At 40.2% G+C, this 20,986-nt stretch overlaps 1 protein-coding gene across 11 annotated transcripts in view; it reads right to left on the bottom strand.

Annotated features, from left to right (window-relative positions):
- LOC135113328 (mucin-2-like) overlaps positions 1–20,986 on the bottom strand; it is a 69,654-nt gene that overhangs the window by 31,491 nt on the left and 17,177 nt on the right. For 4 of the 11 annotated variants that reach the window (XM_064028554.1, XM_064028558.1, XM_064028555.1 and 1 more), the window contains 6 exons: positions 18,171–18,449; positions 16,040–16,155; positions 4,952–5,101; positions 3,598–3,817; positions 1,555–1,608; positions 58–801 (listed from right to left, as the gene is read on the bottom strand). In XM_064028554.1, coding sequence (XP_063884624.1) covers positions 58–801; positions 1,555–1,608; positions 3,598–3,817; positions 4,952–5,101; positions 16,040–16,155; positions 18,171–18,449 — 1,563 coding nt within the window. Of the gene's footprint in view, positions 1–57; positions 802–1,554; positions 1,609–3,597; positions 3,818–4,951; positions 5,102–8,569; positions 8,937–10,716; positions 10,793–16,039; positions 16,156–18,170; positions 18,450–20,986 lie in introns of those variants that run through there. The other 7 variants (XM_064028560.1, XM_064028561.1, XM_064028562.1 and 4 more) reach the window with 4 other exon arrangements.

Below are 20,986 nucleotides of genomic sequence, written 5' to 3'. Positions count from 1 at the left end.
GCTCATGACTGCACTAAAACTGAAAGCTGTGTGTAAGCTTATGCATTATGGAGTCACCTTGTCCACCACTCTCTTCTTCACAGGGAGTATCTTCAGAGGGAGCTGTGATTTCTGATTCCTGAGGTGTATCTACTACATTCTCTGAGGTTTCAGTCTGACTTTGTTCCTCATTGGTCGGACTCAAATCATCCTCTGTACTCAGTGTCCACTTCAGTCCCCTCCTCCTCAGACCTTCCTGCAGCTCCTCCAGAAATGCTGGCTGAGAGCACTGGTCCTCTTCTTGTAACTCAACAAGTTCTTTAAACTCTGAAAGATTAAGTGTATTGCTCCTTGCCTGGAGCCCCTTCTTTGGGTAGTCCTCTTCTGTCTCTGATCCACTCTCACCAGCCTTCTCATCCAAGGCAGAATCATCTTTCAGGACAGACAGGTCCAGTGTGTTTTGTCTTAGTGGTGGTGGTGGTTTACTGTAGTAATCATCATTCTTTGAGGACATTCCAGCTTTGAGCTCCTCTAATGCAGCCTTCACAAACTGCTGCTCCTCCTCCTCTTGCTGTTCCAAGTAAAATCCATACTTGGTCCCTAAAAGGTTTAATATCTCTTGTCTTGCCCCTGAAAAGACATCAGCCTCCTCCTGTCTGGACAAGACAGAGCCCCGAGCATTGCTTTTAAGCCCAGCTAGGAGGCGGTCACGATAAGTCTCTTGTAGGGACTCATTTATGTTGGCACCACCAATAGTGAGATCACTGTCTGAGTCTTGATCCAGAGACTGGGTAAGGAAGCCTTCTGGGAGGTACCACTCCCCTGGAGCAGCATGGGTGGATGGATGCATTATGGGTGAGTAACAGAGATAAGAAAGGTTAAGTAACAAAGATAAGGATGGCTGAAGTGGTGATGAAGAAGAGAGACATGAGAATAATTGCTATAGATGGTTGAGGTGCTGATGAATGAGAGAAGATACAAGAGATAAGAATAGGTGAGATGGTCATAAAGGACAGAAAGGGTATGATTGAAAATAAAAGAGATACAGATGGTCAAAAAGGTAATGGAAAAAATACAGATGAGAGTAGTAGAAGATGAGGAGATAAAGATAGTCAAGATGGAAAAGAAGAAAAAAGTGTGGAAAGATGAAACAGAAATAAATGAAGGAGTAAAGAGAGAGTACAGCAAGATCAAACAGGAAGAGATGTGATAAATGTGAGCAGTAGAACAATGAGATGATGTGGTGGTGAAAAGGTTGGGAAGCTGAGAAAGACAATGAATGATATCAGAATGGAAAATATGTTGAGTGAAAAGACAAAATGATGGTATGACAAGAGGCTGGAGTATGGTGGCTCTCTCCTCAGTACTTCTTCCACAGTAAACAACAAAAAAATCACATTCTCTGATGCTTCCATATAATCACAAAATTAAAACATAATGCAAAAAAATAAGCAAGAGCACAAAACAAAAAGTTATCAGATACTAACCATGACAAAATTATATGAAAAAATTACTGGAGACAAAATTATATATACAAAAAAAACAAGCCTTGGAATGAGATATTAGATCACATACCAAGTTTCTTTCCATTAGTGTTCATCTTGTTCTGGGTCCGGCTCCCTCTGGCTCCTTATGGCAGCATTAAGACAAAACAAAAAGGTGAAGTGTTGTGTTGGTGCAACAGTTAGATCCATACTCTGAAACGCTTTGCCCACTCACTTCGACTATTTTTCAAAGGCCACAGACATGATTGGCCCAGCTCTCAAGACTATCTTTTCCTGTTAATAATGTAGAAATCTTTTTAATCTGTCACAAGGACCATAAAAACACTCATTAAAACACTGTTTTGCTTCAACTAGAGCCTCTTGAATGTAGTGGAGGTATGATGCATAGGTGTTTCAGAATATGGGCCTAAGCACCACTCCACACCACTGTGTTGCCTTCTCCTCTCCTCCAGTCAACTCCACGCCTCTAAGTGAACATCATACCTCTGAGTGAACACTGTGCCCATAAGTGCATTTCAAAACTTCATAATATGTGATGCTAACTAACATACTGCAACACCGTAACTTCACACCTCTAAGTGGTTTCCAAAACTTCCTAATCTGTGATGTTAACTAACACACTGCAAGACCATAACTTCACACCTCTAAGTGCCTCCAAAACTTCCTAATCAGTCACATTAACTAACACATTGCAACAACATAACTCCACACCTAAGTGCTTTTCATAACTTCTTTATCTACCACATCAACTAATACATTACAACATTTATGGATATCAGAATATAACACTGCATCTTTCTCAGTGCATTGGGTATAGGTGAATTGTGGAAAAAATGTATTACTACCCACAATGCAATGGTGAACTATCATCCCTAAGACAACACACATCAGTATGAATATGTTTCACTTGCCATTGATGTGCATGCAAGTTTGATTAGTGCTCAGCTTTATTAGCATTTCCCTATTGCTTCAACTTGCTTAATCAAAACTGACCACAATGTAACCAGACATCTGCTTTACAACTCATAGGAAAGGATTCATGGTCCACCTTTAAGGCAAAAAGACCCACACCACTCCACAATCCATGGAGATCAATATCAAACAGATCAGGAAGGCTGACTAAGGGGGAAGGATGAGACAAAATCTATACGAATAAACCAGAATTCAAGAATGACCGACACAAGGTAACACATCAAAAAGTGCCACTGACAGACAAAATTCTAGCATAATAAGAGAAGTGAACAAAAACAGAGAAACAATAATATTCTCATTTGTTTCTCTCTTCACCACCATTTCCATGATTAAGTTTTCAACCAAATAATTATCTGGCCAAGTCTGTATACCACAATGAACAAAGTTTTTTTTTTTTTTTTTTTTTTTTTACTTGTGATTCCTGCTGTAATAATGTCTACTTGTCATGTCACACAAACTGAGGCAAACATACTTCCCAGGTCTTTCACTTTTGCTATGATTTCACTTTACAGTGCACCCAACACACACACACACACACACACACACACACACACACACACACACACACACACACACACACACACACACACACACACACACACACACACACTCCCTCCATCAGCACAAAATGGTGAGTTACAGATATACTTCCATAATAAAATTCACACACACATGATAGTTACAGATCCTTGTCTCTCACCCACAGGCACATTTGTACACTCACTCAGCCACACATGACTGTTACAGGTCTCACACCCCACAGGCACACTTGCACACTCAGACACAAAGAGTTACAGAGCCTTGTCTCACACTCATAGGTACTTCTATTTGGGAAAGTAACTGATTTTATGGCACTGAAAGCACTGTATACAAAGTCATATACCATACACACACACATATTATTACACTTAATATGCATCATTTTACAAAGGAGAATGCATGGCAGTTCCTCAGTCCCTAACATACATCCTAACACCTCAAAATTGACACTAGAATGGGAACAAAGCAAAAAATTTTTATAAAACCAAAATACACCTGACATGCATAAATATCACAACACATTTACTTATTTATAGATCCACTACTATCTCATCTCTTGAATACCACCCCACACACAACCCACAGACACACACACACTAACCAATCTTAGTGTCTGTGGCTCCTGGGTGCATTTCCTGCTGGAACTTCCTCCGAGCCGTCCTGGAATCCTCCCGCTGCTGCCGCCGGATCTGGTCGCGGGTCGAGGCGTCTGCGTTGTCCAGGTACTCCTCGGCAAACACATATTTTCGATACTCGGGGTCCAGACCAAAGTCCTTCAGCTTGGGAGTCTTGTCGTCATCATGTCCCTTCTTGAACAGGACCTGATGAGGGAGGAGGTGTGTTAGATAGGGTATTATGGAAGGGAAATGGTGTAAGACAGGGCACGATGGGAAAGAAGGGGTGCAAGACAAGGTATAATCAGTTTGAGGGTCTTGTCATCGTCATGTCCCTTCTTGAACAGGACCTGATGGGTGAGGAGATGTTAGATGGGGTATTATGGGAGGGAAAGGGTGTAATACAGGGCATGATGGGGAGAAAAGATGTGTTAGGGTATTATGGGAGGGAAAGGGTGTAAGATGGGACATTATGGGGAGAAGAGGTGTGTTAGACAGGGTATTATTGGAGGGAGACAGGGTGTTAGACAGGGGATAATTGGGTAAGGATAGGGTGAAAGATAACATACAACAAAGGAGAAAGGGTGTCTTATACGTATGCAGTGGAGATTAGTGATAAACATTTGATCTGACAACATTTGATGGTGGGAGACTTAGAATCTTGTGGGTTAAGATATGGTAGTGCATTAGAAGCATTTGGGCTGTTGAGATGAGATGGTGGGAGTTTAAGAAGCTTGTCGGTTAAGACAGGGTACTGGGAGCCATGGAATAATTTGGGCTGTCAAGATAAATGATGAGTCTTCAGATTAATTTCTCAGTGTCTCTTAAGATGTTTAATTAAAAAAAGGATATATGACATTTTACTTATGAGTTTCATATGTGTTCTGTTTTTGTCAAATTAATGTATACAAAACTGAGATGTTTAATATTCAATTTAATCTCAAAATTTGTGTGTTTGGTATGATGTGCATTCTTAAATATTTAATAATGTAATTTGCTGGGTCCAATCTTATAGTCATAATTATATTTGATGTAAAAAACAATGTAGTCAATAAAATACCTGACTATATTTTTGTAAGTCTTTTCCAACACAAACCCAGACCCATATTCTGAAACACTTCTGCTCCACACCACTACTTTCAAAAGACTCTAATTCAAGCTACATAGGTTTTTAAGTGTTTTTATAATGCTAGTGACAGATTGACAAGATTTCTACATTGTCAACATAAGAAACACTTGAAACCTGAATTTATCATCTCTGCAGCCTCTGCAGCCTCTGCAGCCTCAGAAAATAGTCATGGTTAAAGGGCAGAGCATTTCAGAATACAGCTCCAGACTGACCTTCATGATGGTGTAGACGAAGAAGACTACAATGCCCACAGTGTAGAGAGGCATGATGATCCCCATGGCCCCGGAACCCTTGCTCTGGGGTGGAGGAACGATGCCTCCTGCTCCTCCCATGGGCGGCCGCACCCCCGGCATGGGTCCAGGCTGAGGGAAAAAAAATAATACCAGGTTAGCAGAAACTACACAAGAATGATAAAACAATGCAAAGTCACTGACTATGGAGGGCAGGAGGAATAAGCCAATGCAACCTAAATGATTATGAAGATGAGCAGGAGAGTAAAAAGGAATCATATAAAATTACTTTCATATTTTCACACTTTTCAGCAATAAACTAGAGCTGTGTAAAGGGTGAGTGGCTGGAGTGATCTGACACCAGTACAGGAACTAATTAACTTACAGCTTTAAAATACACTAGCTTCATAATACACTAGTTTCATAATACATTAGCTTCATAATACAACGTAACCTCAGTGACTATGAATAACAGGAGTATAAACAGGATTTATACGCAGACACTACCCATCCCTAACAGTGTGGCCATGACAGGGTTCTACAAGGCACCAATTGACCAGCTCATAAAAAGACAGATAGGAGACATACTGGTGTCATTGTCGCCACAGCAAGGATAGATAAATGGAACCTATGATATGGTTGGGCTGAGATGTTGCACTGTCCCAGAACCAAACCAACTAATTAAAGTCCATTAATCAGAAGGGCCTTGGTGGAATTATATACAGTACATCCTTGATATAAAGAATAATTTGGGTAAGATGAGCTTGTAAGTCCTTGATATAAAGAATAATTTGGGTAAAGCCAGTTTTTAAGTCCTTGATATAAAGAATAATTTGGGCAAGGCCAGTTTGTTAGTCCTTGATATAAGGAATAATTTGGGTAGGGCCAGTTTGCTGCAACCAAAAACTCACTGACAGTCACTATTTTGATGCATTATAGCAGATTGAAATTGTTACATACAGGGAGCAATTCAGTAATGCACATTCAAACAGCAGTCACTCTAGTTGTACATATTTCCTGCCATATGATGCAAAAGATGAGTTTACTTTATGCAATGATTATTGAGGAAGCTCTGAGGATTTGTAAAACAGTCCATTGCATGTCAGAAGTTCATGAAATTAGAGACTTTTAAGGCAAGTATTTTACTAGACTCAGTACACAACCCAAGAGAGCAACCATGAAACAGAATGAATACATGTAAATTTACCAGAAATAAGATTACAAATAGGCTACTGGATTCAGAGAGTTGATGGTTCATCTAACTTGGAAAACAGGAAGACTGACACTGGAGCATACATGGTAATGGGAGTATGCAGTGCCTTCATTATGAAATCTTATGAGTCAAATCAAGCTTCTTCTGTATATGCTACCCAATACCAGAAGACTTTAATCAGTTCACTCTCTGGTTTGTGCATAAATGATAAATACCACCGAGGTTATGTACTCATGTAAGGGTAAATGGGTGATAGAAATAATAAGTCCTGCAGTCAAATTCTAAGAGACACAATAAACGTTTAGCAACTTTTCATCTTAGCTTCATACAAAGTAGCACCAAAAAGTAACATAAGCCTTGAGAAGAAAAATATACCCACACAGCACAACTAGAATCAAACACCAGCATTTCACACATAAAACTGAAGTAAACAAGAGCCTTCACTGAGAGAGAGAGAGAGAGAGAGAGAGAGAGAGAGAGAGAGAGAGAGAGAGAGAGAGAGAGAGAGAGAGAGAGAGAGAGAGAGAGAGAGAGAGAGAGAGAGAGAGAGAGAGAGAGAGAGAGAGAGAGAGAGAGAGAGAGAGAGAGAGAGATAATGGCCTTGGTTTGAGACAGCTGCACGACAAACACCTACACATCTGGCAAATCCTGGCCAAGGAGTAATGAATGCCTGTACAGTTCTCCCAAGTAATGGTATTAAATTCTACTGAATGTTCCACTGGACGTTGTGACACTACTACATGGGCAACTGGAACACGATCTGTATTTATTGTATTTAGCCTTTATTCACACCAGACTAGGGAACAAGACTTCAGTAAACTCTTGATGCATTTCCTCAGCTAAGTGGATGAGGAATATTCACTTCAGACTAAGTAATAACTTCACCAATCAGATAATTAATTTCAATACTACAAACATCAACATTATTGGGTAAAAATCAGTCACACTGGTACTGCTTACACATTAAAAAGCTGATGCCACTAACAGTAATAGAAACACACCATTACATTAGTACAGCCATCCCTCATCCACAGAGATCAGGTAAGACACACCCATAGATAAGGAAAATCCATAGAAAATTAGTGTTCCCTTTAAGAAAACCTCTGTGCCCCCAAAGCCTTGCTGAAGCCAAGAAAACTGCATGTACATGGTTGCAAACATTTTATTCATCAATTAACTAAAAAAAAAAAAAAAAAAAAAAAAAAAATTAAGGAAAAAGCAATAAGCACTGGTAGGATGCCTCTCATCACCACCTCAGTTACTGTTTGAATTTGTGGTCATCAGCAGTCTGTGGAAAAGTGAAGCTGTGGAAACTAATATAGCACCTAATGCGGGATGACTGTGGATCCATAAAATACATGTACAAATAATTAAATACTTAAATTCTCGCTTGTTTGGCCTACAGGATTTGATGTGGTGCTACTATCAATGTTACCCACTAATAATGGTAGCACAACACACTTCACTAGAAATAAAACCCCCACAACTGTGTACTTATTGACTCAAAGTTAACAGTAAACATCAGCAAACAGAGGAAAGATATGCATTAGAATCATCAATAATTATAGTAATGTTCAAATGAGGTATGAAGGCTTATAGAAAATTACAAGCAAGCAACAACAATGGAAATCAGTGTATATCTTCTGTTACCATTGTTCTCAGTTCCTCTAGTTGCTTAAATAAATTATTCAGCATCACAATGTTAGCATTTACTGTTTTCTACTCTACAGTACCAGTGTCACTAGTATACACCACCCCACCATGACCCCTCTCATTCCCCCTACCACACCCCATCAACATATCCTCCCCTACTCCTTCAAACAACTCCTTTCTACCCTTATATACGCTCCCTATCTCTCCCAGTCCCTCCACCACACCTTACCAATGTACCACTCTTACATACCCTCCTATACTCCTTCAATCAACTACTTTCTACCCTTATATATCCTCCCCACTTCTCTACATCCCTCCATCACATCTAATCTACTCTCTCCATTCCTTTTCTACTCTACAATCTTTTCCATTCCCTCAAGCACATTTCTTCCACTCTCTCCAATCTTACTCGTACTCCTCACTGTTCCTACCATCTCTCTCTCTCTCTCTCTCTCTCTCTCTCTCTCTCTCTCTCTCTCTCTCTCTCTCTGGACCATATTCTGCAGCAATTCAGTGCCACACTGCCACGACTCTTGAAAGGTTCTAACTGAAGTTACATGGATTTTAAGTGTGTTTTTATGAATCTAGTAGCAGACTGATCAGATTACTAAACTATTAATAGAAGAAACACTCTTGAGAACCCAGCTAATAATCTGTGGCATTTGAAAACAGTTGAGGTGAGAGAGTGTAGCATTTCTGAATACAGGCCTCTATCTCTCCACCCCATCACCTGCCTCTGTGGGTGGGGAATGGGCCACACTCGAAGGGACTCCTGCCAGCCCTGAGTCATCCATCAGGGCTGAGGAGTGCTTCAGGTTGTCAGCTGGACACTCTTCCATCAGGAGGGAGTGAGGCTCTCCAAGGGGATCCCATGACTTCCTAGACACCCCCAGAGACTCCTGCTTCTCTGCCTCCCTGGAAAGGTGAAGGCCCAGACTGTCCAGCATTCTCTTCTGCCGTGCCATCTCACGCCGCACCTTCTTGCGCTGCCTGTGGATCTTGGGCAGCAGGAAGTGCACCATGATGCCTCCTTGGTACCAGGAAGGCTGACTGACTGGCTGTTCTTATCAAATTTGCTTCACACACTACAACACTGACAACCTATGCACAGTGATGATGGAAGGAACAAAGTGCTGGGTTAAAAAAATGCACCCTTACATTATAACACTGACAACCTCTGCACAGTGATGATGAGAGGAACAGAGCACTGGGTTAAAAAAAACAGACTCATGTGGTTTGGCTAACATCTGGGTGCACTTTGTTTTGTTGTGGTTTTCACAGAGATAACAGGTTTGCATCAACTCAACACAGTCTGTCACTGACACATCTGACACTATCAATACAATTAATATCCATGACAAATACACCAATACAAGAGAGATACCACATTTCACCATACACACATCAATAAGAGTAATTACTAAATATAACAATAAACAAGTAATATCAAGGCCACTTCTGGTTCCAAATGTCCATTCAATGTCCTCAAAGTTTATATAAAAGCAGATCTGGAAGGAACTGAACCCACAGCCAGTGACTCAGGGCACAAGACTCTGCATCAGTCAAGCCATGACCATCACACAGATATTATTTTATTTTATTTTTTTTATTTATCATTTTTCTTTTAATACACTTGGCCAGCAATCATACATAGGGCAGCCCAGACAAAGCATCACACATTCATAAAACATTTATTCAAAATTAATTTCTTTGTTGCTGCTCATTTAACTTCCTATATTTGACACCTGTTCCTTTCAGTTCTCCAAGAGAATGTCCATGAAAAAAAGTCTCCATTCATTCCTGTCACTGCATGCTTTAATCCTCTCTTTCTCCTCTCTTGCCTTTCTTTCACACCCTGTATCATTTTGTCCTCTCATTTCACTGGAATTTATCCTCTTGCAATCACTGCATCTATCATTGTCTTGCACTTCACATCCACCATCTCCATATACAAGAGTGTCTTCATTCATTCCTGTCCTTGCATCCTTTAATCCTCTTATTCTCCTCTCTTCTCTTCTTTTTACACACTCTATCACTCCTTTCTCCCATTTCACTGCAGATAGTCCACTTGCACTTCCCACATCTGTCATACTTATTCACACTCTCTTACTCATCTCACTTTCTGCCTTTTCTGTGACTATACCACCTTAGCCACTACACATTTAATTTATTCACCTCTACTTGACATACAAAATCCATCATACACACTTCTAATGTCATTTCTTAGCACATAACACATTTTTCATCCAATTAATTTTAACTTCTTATATCCTTGGCATATATGAGTATTGGTGCAATTACTCCATCATGCAGATCCTTTATTCACTCCTATGCTTGCTGTCCCCTTTCATCACATTCCTTACAGATACAAACATTTTTCTTCCTTGTAGTGTTCTGCTTTCTGTTTCAATGTTTGCATATCACATCATGCACTGTTTGAAGCTGGCCACACCTAGAGCTAATCTGGCACAGTATAAACTAGAACTAATGCCAGTTTTTTTATGCTATTATTTCCACTAGCAATAGATTCATCATGTGGTGCACTACACTTGCCATTACTTCAGCAGACAACAAATCAGACTGTGTCAGCCAATCGCTTTTACAAATACAAAGACCAGTGTTATGGTCCCAGCAGACACTGTAGTGATATAGACAGTTAACTATCTCAAATGATATTTCCAGGCCAACATTTGTATAATCCCTTGATATGCACAATTTACACACAGAACCACCACACTGTGTCAACCCATCATTTTGACAAATACAAAGACCAATGTTATGCTTCACACACTGTACCAATACAGACAGAATTAACAGTCTGAAAACCATCACAGTGCAATTTCCAGGCCAACACTTGTATGATTCCAAACAGTTTACACACCAAACCAGCCTCTCCACACCACACACACAGACTGGAGGCAGGGGAGAGGGGAATGTGATGAGATACTTAGACGACTGGAGGACGAAGGAGGGGGAGGGAAAAGCTTACCACACTCCACACTTGTCTGGCTTCCCTCCGAGTCATTGGTAATCTCATCGGTAACCTGACGCACCACTGATGTTACAAACAAACAGTGACACCTCCTGCTAGACTTAAAGGGTGTGTATTGAGTCCCATATAACAGAGCAACAGGCAGAAAGAGAAGTGCATGAATGGAATAGCAAGATCTGTGGGAGAAGCAAGGAAGACTGGAAATCTGCTGCAAGTGATGAAAGAGAAAGATGTGCATTCCACTGTATTGAATCCTTGATGGAAGAGCAAGAGGCAGGCAGAGAAATACAAGGATGAAACAGCAAGAACAGTGGGAGGAGCAAGACTGGCCATCTGCCACAAATGATGAGAGTGAAAGGTATAGTACTCCCTGGTCACCAATGCCTGCAGGTGCTCAGTACTTTGGTAAAGTACTGACATCCTTGCAAGATAAGAACATAAAAAAAAACATAAGAAAATAAGGGTAGTTACAGGAAGCCATCAGACCTACATGTGGCAGAGTGATAATGGGCGATAAACTTAACATTTTCAATGAAGGGCAGTATAAGATGATAAACTTTCCCATAACCATTACAAATTTTTCAGACATTCATGTACTATTGTCTCTAACAATGAATGGCCACAGTGATAAAAAGGATTAATATAATGCTTTTCTTGATTACACCGCCTTACTGTATCATGTTCTACGTTTTATTCAGAGTAAATGTGAAAATGTAACCAATTCTAATGCTGAAGTTCAAACTGAGCATCTTGGTTTCATATTTCTTGGTTTACCTTTGAATATATGCAAACCCTTCTTTATGTCTTATAAATTCTGCATTAAACTTTTCAGCTTCATCGTGTTTTTAGGATTATTTTCAGCACACTTCTATAATGAGGCTGATAACTTAAAAATCTGTGATCAATAAATAATCAATGAACATACCTGTCCATCTACAGCTTTTGTGACGTGATACGGAAGTGCTTAGTCTATCGGGTGACAAGGAGGGATGAGCCTCTTCCTTAGGCCTCCCTTCACCCATGCCAAGATTTACAGGTATCAAGTGGATTACTGGCAGATAACATAGAAGGGCACCATTCCCTCTCTTTTACCTTCCCTCTCTCTACCTATCTATACACCAGGCCAGAAATCTCACACAGGGCTAAGAATACTGCTGCAAGAATGTGTGTGTGTGTGTGTGTGTGTGTGTGTGTGTTCCATAACTAAGTCAACTTATTGATACACAAACAATTACCCAGTTGTATTTATTTACATGGCTAAAAGGGTACACGCTACATTGGTTTGGTGCACTAAATTAAAGAAGCTTTTAATTATTACTTTGCAGCTCTTTTCCAACCTCTAAATTACTAATACATAGAACCTGAAAACTTCTCTAACCCCTGTCACTTTCACCATCATCCCTCATAGTCATAAAATGAATAAATATGATACAAAATCACAGGAGTTTCCCAGCCACTCTTTGTTTCCAGCACAAGGTTGACCACATGACCTTCCGTGTGTTCCCTGTGGCGTGCGTGAGACCTTGGGGATTAAAAAAGAAGCCTAAGAAATATCCTGCCTCCACTTCTGGTGCTGCTGACCCCAGAGTGCTGACAAATCATGTAAAGTAGTGACAGGAATAGGGAGTGAGCAGTGTTATGGTAATGTGGTGATGTAGTGGGGAGGGTGGTGTGTGTGTGTGTTTGTGTGATTTTTTATTCACAAAGGTGGCCAGTGAGGGAGGGAGGGAGGGAAGGAGGGAAAGAAAATAAATAAATAAAAAAAAAGTCCCCTATTAAACAGAGGAGTTCAAAATCATGGCCAATTGATGTTCCAATGATGATGATGATTCTATTTTATTTTTATCTTGTTTTCCAAGCATAAGAAATGAATTTCAAGAACACAAAACAAAATGGCATGGGGAAATCTATTAAGTAGGGGAGACTCACAAACTGTCTAAACCTGAGATTCCCAAACCTTGTTGCTGAGTGGTGCACTAAAGGTACACTCACAGCCAAAAGTCTGTTCACCTGCCATGTTCTTTTCCACTAATTTAAGGGGGGTATATCAGCCTTTTTTATTTTATTCTGGATGTACAGTCACAGCCAAAAGTTTGTTCACCTGTTACATTCTTTTCCACTAATTTAAGGGCGTGTATCAGCCTTTTTATTTTATTCTGGGTGCACCGTCACAGCCAAAAGTTTGTCCACCTGCCATATTCTTTTCCACTAATTTAAGGGACTATATAAGCCTTTTTATTTTATTCTGAATGTACAGTCACGGTCAAAAGTTTGTTCACATGCTGCATTCTTTCCCACTAATTTAACCATTTTGTCTCAACCATAAGTCTTCCAACGTGCTGCTTGTCTGTCACCTTACACAACCTGAGAAGTGAAAGGTTCCAAAGAGATCAGGGGATGTAAGACTCAAGGAAGACTGAAGGAAAATGCTAAACAGAGTGGAAGTGAGAGCATCAGATTACAAGACTGAAGGAAGATGCTAAACACAGTAGAAGTGAGAGCGACAGGTTACAAGACTTCTGGCCATGACTGTACATCTTGAAGTGACAGCACACCAAGCCTGAAGTCAGTGTAGTGCAGGCTTAGTACAAGGCACAAATTGAAGAACACACACCCATCAGGGAATATTAGGTGGCACATTTTGGTGACAGTTGAACTGCACAGTTTGCACATCACTGGTCTGAGTTGATAAGGAAAAATAAGAATGTTAAATGTAATGGTGTTGTTGATGGTATGATATTGACAAGTACTGATTAAAATGTTGATGTGTAAAATTCCCTATCTTGCTACTGTTAGATTATGTAAGTTTCTCTGATATGGCAATAGATTTACTTTACTTTGCTTACTTTACACTCCCACAGCTAGCCAAAGTATAACCCTTCAACTACTAATCATGAAATTACACTTTTTACTTCACTTCAATGGACCAAAATATTAACTTGGGGAGTATATGAAAGTCTGAGTTACTCCATAACTTGTGTTGTCTCTTGAAATCATGCTCTAAACTCACACTATATCTATGAAGTCTGAGAAGTTGTACCAGTAAGAGCTCACAAGACTACTATTGGTTTCTCTCTCCTTGTAAGACTCCAGGCATAAAGATTCAAAGCACTTTAATCCTCCGTTTCAATACATGCTCCATTAAATCCCTCTTGACTAACACCACCGCAGCACATCAATAAGGAGTGAATAGGTTCATTACTTGCACTCCTCAGTCTCTAAAAGCCTACTTGAATTCTTACTATTAGGCCTGTATTCAGAAACGCTTTGCTCTCTCACCATGACTATTATCGAAGACCACAGATGATTAGGTGGGTTCTCAAGACTGTTTCTCATGTTAATAATGTAGAAATCTTGTTAATCTGATACTAGAACTGTAAAAACCCGCCTAAATTCCCAAGTCACTTCAATGAGTCTATTGAAAGTAGTGGAGGTGTGGGCAGAAGTGTTTCATAATATAGTCCTTTGTGGGATGGGTAGTGGATGCATGTTTTATAAAGGGACTGCCACATATTGGCTTGATGGCTTCTTGCAGCTTTCTTCATATTCTTAAAGGTTTTCTTGCATTGTCACATCAACTTAATCATTTACTGGTGAGTCTGAAAACCAACTTAAACCATAGGAGTGATGGATGTACCTTTTGTACAGGGACTGCCAAGTGTAGGCCTGATGGCTTCTTGCAGCTTCCCTTAAAGCTTTCTTATGTAATGCCACATGAACTTAACCACAGTTTCTACAGATAAGGAACTGCCATGTGTAGGTCTTATGACTTCTTGCGGCTTCCCTCATTCCTAAAGGCTTTCTTATTCAACATCACATAAACTTACCCAGTCTCTTCCACAGTTACAAATAGTATCTTCTTGCAGCTTCCCTTATGTTCCTATGATTTTATGTTTTTATGTAACATCACATAAGTTTATAGTCTCAACAGTTAACAATGAATGGTAAAATGTAGCTACTCCTTGTTGATTTCTAAATGTGGGGGAGTGGTCTTTGTGTCACTGTGTAGGAGGACTGACAGATGTCCTGGATGCCTATGAAATATATACCTATGTTCCTTGTACCTTAAAGAGATGGCTTACTTGTATTGTCAATCTCTCTCTCTCTCTCTCTCTCTCTCTCTCTCTCTCTCTCTCTCTCTCTCTCTCTCTCTCTCTCTCTCTCTCTCTCTCTCTCTCTCTCTCTCTCTCTCTCTCTCTCTCTCTCTCTCTCTCTCTCTCTCTCTCTCTCTCTTAAAGGTTGGATGAGAATATTTAAGATGCAATTTCTAGTATGTATTTCTCTCTCTCTCTCTCTCTCTCTCTCTCTCTCTCTCTCTCTCTCTCTCTCTCTCTCTCTCTCTCTCTCTCTCTCTCTCTCTCTCTCCTTTAGAAATTTATCCAGTATAAAGCCACTATATAGGATTTTTATTTTTTACTGACTCACTAATTCAGTAAATCAATAAACCAAAATTAGATACAAGTCACTTTCACTTTTTTTCAATACTCCCATCTCCTCTTTGTCTCTTTCTATATCACAAAATAATCATTCTCTTCTTTTCACATCCTTTACCAGTCACTTTTCATACCTTCATTTCCTCCTCCTTTCCCTCTCAATTTAATAACTTTTTCCTATCCTTTCCTTCTTCCTCCTTTCTTTCCATCTCCTCACAGTCCAAAAAAAATGCTTAGTTCCATAAATTCTTGCTTCTCTTTTTCATTCCTTTGTTTTTCTTCTTCATTCCTTTAATTTTTTTGTTTCCTTTTCCATTCCTTCAAATCAGCTTTTCTTTGTTCCTTCAATCACTGCACCTCTTTACCATTCCTTCGGTACCCATTCCCTTCTTTCTTCTCATCCTCTTCTTCATATCTGTAAGTATTCTTCCCTTCCTCTCTTATATCTTTACACTAACTTCTCTCTTTACCAAGCCCTACCCTCCCAGTCTCCCACTCCTCTCTCCCAACACCTTTGTCACCCTCTCCCCAACCCAGTACTTCTTGTTCCCTCACTCCCAACACATAGCCTCACCTCCCTCTACCCCTATCCCTCCCAGTTCTTCCTTCTCACTCTCTTATTACTATTATTATTAAGATTGATATCAGTATTAACAAAACTATCAATACATGTAATCCCCCAATCCCACGGTAAATTTTATCCCCTAGCCTGCACAAACATCAATCAACAAACCATTCATTATTATTATTATTAATATTATTGCTCCTGGCACACTCACCCGCGCCTGCTTGTCCAGGGTGCGCTGGGGCATGGCTCGGCCCTTCTCCCTCAGAGCTGGGTGGACCATCTCAGGGTACAGGTGGGCGGGGCGCTCCGGCCGGGTATGGGGACCCTCTGTTGGGATGGGAGGTATTCCTTAGATATGTAAGATAGGAGATCTGATAGACATCTCTAAGTGGTAGAACAAGGGTGATGTAAGCAAAATCCTGTCAGTGATCAGGATAGGATATAAAATGAAGGTAAAAGAATAGAGCTAATCAAACCTTTAAGAACATTAAAAGTAAGTTTCAAGGTTACATTAAAGTTATATCTGGCACTGCTCAGACCTCATCTAGGTCTGTGCAGTTCTGGTCCCCATATTACAGGAAGGATATAGGTATATTAGAATCAGTTCAAAGAAAAATGACTCAAAAGAAATTGGGGGATGAGGAGTATTCCTTATGAAAGAAAACTGAAGCTTTTAAATTTACATTCCTTGGTTAAGAAAAGACCTGACAGAGATCTGTAAGTGGTATAGGGGATATAACAAAGGTGACGTACTTATAAACAAAAACCTGTCAATGATCAGGATAGGGTGAGAAATAATAGGTCAGGATGGGAATGAATTTCTTAGAGAGACACAGGATAAGAGAGAATCTGATTGAGGTTTATAAGTGGTATAGATATAAAATGGATGATGGACAATGTCCTTAGGGTCAGTAATCAGGACAGGAGGAAAAATAGCAGGTTGAAGCTTGTTAAGGATAAATTAAAAACAGAGATAGGAAGAAATAGGTTCTTAATAAGTTAAAGACTGGCATTTCATTCAACTTTTAGCTATTTTTGTACATTTAGTAAGGTTTTCCTAAAATTTCCTTTAATTTAGAATAATGAAAATTACAGCACCAGTTTCATGGTTTCCTAATCTTTCCAATTCATTTCACAAACAGACAGTTCATCACACCAAGCATAGGTACAGGATAGGGAACCCAAGTCCATGGTTGGTGACCTTTTCAAGGAGAACACTCACAGGGGAACACCAAAACTGACCACAGTGAGGCCTGTCAATACCTCAACACCCACAGCTCATAATGGCAGCCCCCTGGGAGTAAGAATACAGTGGTGGCAGCAGATATCACACAGTTCACACCAGCCAATGCCTCAAGACAGACAGACAGATTAGCATGGTGCATATGTGCTTACTGATTTCAGTTCCTCTCAATTAGTTATCAACATATGCCATGATAGGTGAAGTTAGTGGTGTGGGAAAGTGCTGGGTGTGTTAGTTCATGAGACTAAAAAACTTGATAGTTTCCCATACAGCACAAGATTCTTTGTCACTCATGTGGTGTGAGAAAATGAGCAATGTGTTCATGTTACTTAACATGCCCGACAAATGTGATAGTTTGCCATACAGGACAATATTCTCAGTTCCTCATGTAAAAGTGAACTTAACACTGTCTATGGAAGCACAATGTTAGTACTTTAAATGTGTTCATGCAAAACAAGTTAGCTCCTTGGTAAGATAGCAGTGGATGGCACACTCTTAGATCCCCAATGGGATGACAACAGATGGCATTAGTTGGTCAACAGAGTGGTGCAGATGGCATTACTTCCTCACTGTGGAGGCAACAGATGATACAGCATTAATTCCTCACTAGGATGTCAACAGATGGCATTAATTCCTCAGTGGAGTGGTGGCAGTTGGCATTAGTAGCAGCAGATGGCACAGTAATAGTTCTTCACTAGGGTGGTGACAGATGGCATTAGTGGCAGCAGACAACACAGTATGAATCCCTTGCTAGGGTGATGACAATTGGCATTAGTGCAGCAGATACCACTGTTAGCTGTTCACTAGGATGGTGGTGGTTGGCATTAGTTCCTCACTAGATTTAGTATTAGTTCTTCACTAGGATGGTGACAGACAGCATTAATGGCAGCAGAAGGCACAGTATTAGTTCTTCACTAGGATGGTGACAGACAGCATTAGAGGCAGCAGGAGGCACAGTATTAGTTCCTCACTAGGATGGTGACAGATAGCATTAGTTCTTTATAAACAGCAGCAGGTAGCACAGTATTAGTTCCTCACTAGAGTGGTGGCACTTGGTATTAGTGGCACTGAGCAGCACACCCGGCACATGGGGACTCACGGGCGAGGTATGGCCGTGGCCGCACTTTGGGAGGCGCCGCAGCCGCCACCACGGCAGGAGTCAAGCCATAGGCCGAGGCGAGGCACTCTGTCAGGTTGGTCTTGTCTTTGCCCAGCCTGACAGCCTCCAGCAGGGGCTCGGAGAGGGTGTGGCCGCAGTGCTGCCACAGATCCTCCCCACACCTGCCTTCCGTCCACCGGCTCTCCCCACCATAGTGTTCCTCCACCAGGTAGCAAAGCTTGGTCAGGAACTCTACATTGGCTGAGCTCCTCCAGCTGTCTGTGTGTGGCAGTCATTGGATGAAACTCTGACACCACAGCAAGTCACAGGGCACCACTAAATAAATTCATAAAAAATGTGAAAATAATATGAAACAATAGGAAGTAACTTGATGGAGTGAATAAATCTGAGACACCACAGTAACAGTCATATCAATCTACCTACATATAAGGCTGGCAATCTCGCATGGGGTGGCCCATACAAAGCACCACATACTCATACACACACCATTCATGATCCTAGCCCTGTCAGCCCCTGGTGGAGAGGAACAGTCTCGTGAACCACCCTATAACACCCCAGTAACAGACTTCTGGCAACACAAAAACAAAAAAATAAAATAAATAAATTCATAAAAATGTGAAATTACAATGGAATAATATAAGTTGATCGACAGGATAAATCTGAGATGCCACAATAACCGACTCATATGTCAACACAAAATAAGATACAGATTCATAAAAAATATGAAAATACAAAGAAATAATGCAAGGGTAACCTGTTGGACTATACAAAACTTAGACACCATAGCAACACACACACATGACACCAGACACCAAAAATAGAACACCAAAGACTGTAAAAAAAGTTAAAATAAGATAGTAATATAAAGATAACTTCATGTGTGTGTGTGTGTGTGTGTGTGTGTGTGTGTGTGTGTGTGTGTGTGTGTGTGTGTGTGTGTGTGTGTGTGAGAAGGCCACTCTGGTGCTCACAGCCCTCACAGGTTACATAATGGTACACACAACAGTCCTCGTAAACATCCTCAGGGCCACAACACTTAACACAGTGCCAAAAACCTTACAACTTAACATTTCCACTTCTTTACTCTCTTATTTAAACTCCCAACACTTTTTCTGTTTCCTCCTGCAATGCCTTAGTGCCCCAGTGCCCTCTGATACCTGGCACTTGCATTCATTCACTCATTCATTCAGTCAGTTGCCTCATGCTTATCAAATACACTCCTCATTTCAATCTCATTTCCTCATCTTCTTTTCTGCTTCCCATTTCTTCTATACTGTTTAATCATTTCAACCTTGTTTCTTTATCTTCTCTGCTCTTCACATTCCACCTGCATTGTTTACTTACCTCAATCTCATTTCCTTACATTCTTCCCAGCATTCTAGATCTCTTACTCATTTCAATCTCATTTCCTTGTCTTTCCTTCCAACATTTCTTCTATAGATCAAATTGGCAAAGAAAGAAAATAAGAAGCAAGGGAGGTGTCTGGGTGTCACTGCAAGGGCTGGATATACTCAAATCTTCAATGGACAGGAATGAAATGGGTAATGGTTAGCCAGAAGGGAGGAAAAGACAGGTGTTGGTGTAGTATCTGTTTACTGGGATGGTGCAAGATAAGGCTTTTCTAAATCAATGCCTGAGTGGAATGACTTTAATTGCTCCTCTTTTTTGTTACTGTAATATCTTTGTTTGACTTCATTAATTCTTGTGCAGTCAGTTTTTGTTCCTTTCTTCTTATTCTTCTTTGTTCTTCCAACTTATCAGTTCAACTTTTCTCATCTTCCTCCTCCTCTACATTCCTTCAACTCTTTTTCTCTTTTATTCCTTCAAACATGCATTTATTATCTTCATTCTTTAAGTTTCTGCTCTTCCTTTCCTCCATTCCTTCAAGTTTTCTATTCCCTTATTCCTTCAAATTTTTCTCCTTTACTTCATTCATTCAAATTAGTTTTATTATTTCATTTCATTCCTTCAGTATTTCTTTCTCTTTTCCATTCCTTCACCTTTACCTTTCTTCATTCCTTTAAGTTTACTCTTCTTCTTTTTCTTCATTCCTTCATTTTCTGCATCTCTTTTCTATTCCTTCAAGTCTGTTGCTCTTCTTTCTTATTACTTCAAACATTGTCATCATCATCTTCATTCCTTCAATATCTACTTCTTCCATTTCTTTAAGTCTGCTCTTCTTCTTCATTCCTTCAAATTTGTTTTCTCTCCTTCAGTTACTCAGTTTTTGCTATTCCTTGCAAAGTTTATTTTTCTTCATTCCTTCAATCTTATTTTTCTTCTTCTTCTACTTCATTCCTTCAGTATTAGCTCTCCCCTTTTCTCTTCCTTCATTTGCTGCTCTTCATTACTTCAACTTATTCATTTTACTTTCCTCCTCCTCACCTCCTCTTCTTCTACATTATCAAATTCTTCCACCTCCCAATTTTTCTTCACCTCTATTTTAATTCCAACCTTCCACATACTCCACACACCTTCCTTCCACCAACTCCACTCTCATTTTCCACACCTTATTCCCTCCACCAATAACATGCCTCCACTCTTTCCTTCCCTCCTATCTACATTATTCCTTCCTTCTCGCTCTATTCACCTTCCAGGTCTGTTTCTCTATATTAGTAAAAAGAAAATCCCCTCTCTATTTCCCCTCTCCCTCTGTTTATTATTCTCTCCCCCTCTTCCTCTCTTCCACATTGGGGTATTGGGGTCAGCCTCTCCCCTCTAATATCTATAGCTGAGAGAGAGAGAGAGAGAGAGAGAGAGAGAGAGAGAGAGAGAGAGAGAGAGAGAGAGAGAGA

The sequence above is a fragment of the Scylla paramamosain genome, chromosome 25, assembly GCF_035594125.1.
Source record: "Scylla paramamosain isolate STU-SP2022 chromosome 25, ASM3559412v1, whole genome shotgun sequence".
Lineage (NCBI taxonomy): Eukaryota > Metazoa > Arthropoda > Malacostraca > Decapoda > Portunidae > Scylla > Scylla paramamosain.
The sequence above is the reverse complement of the archived record's forward strand: the minus strand, read 5'-3'. Positions and strand labels throughout refer to the sequence as shown.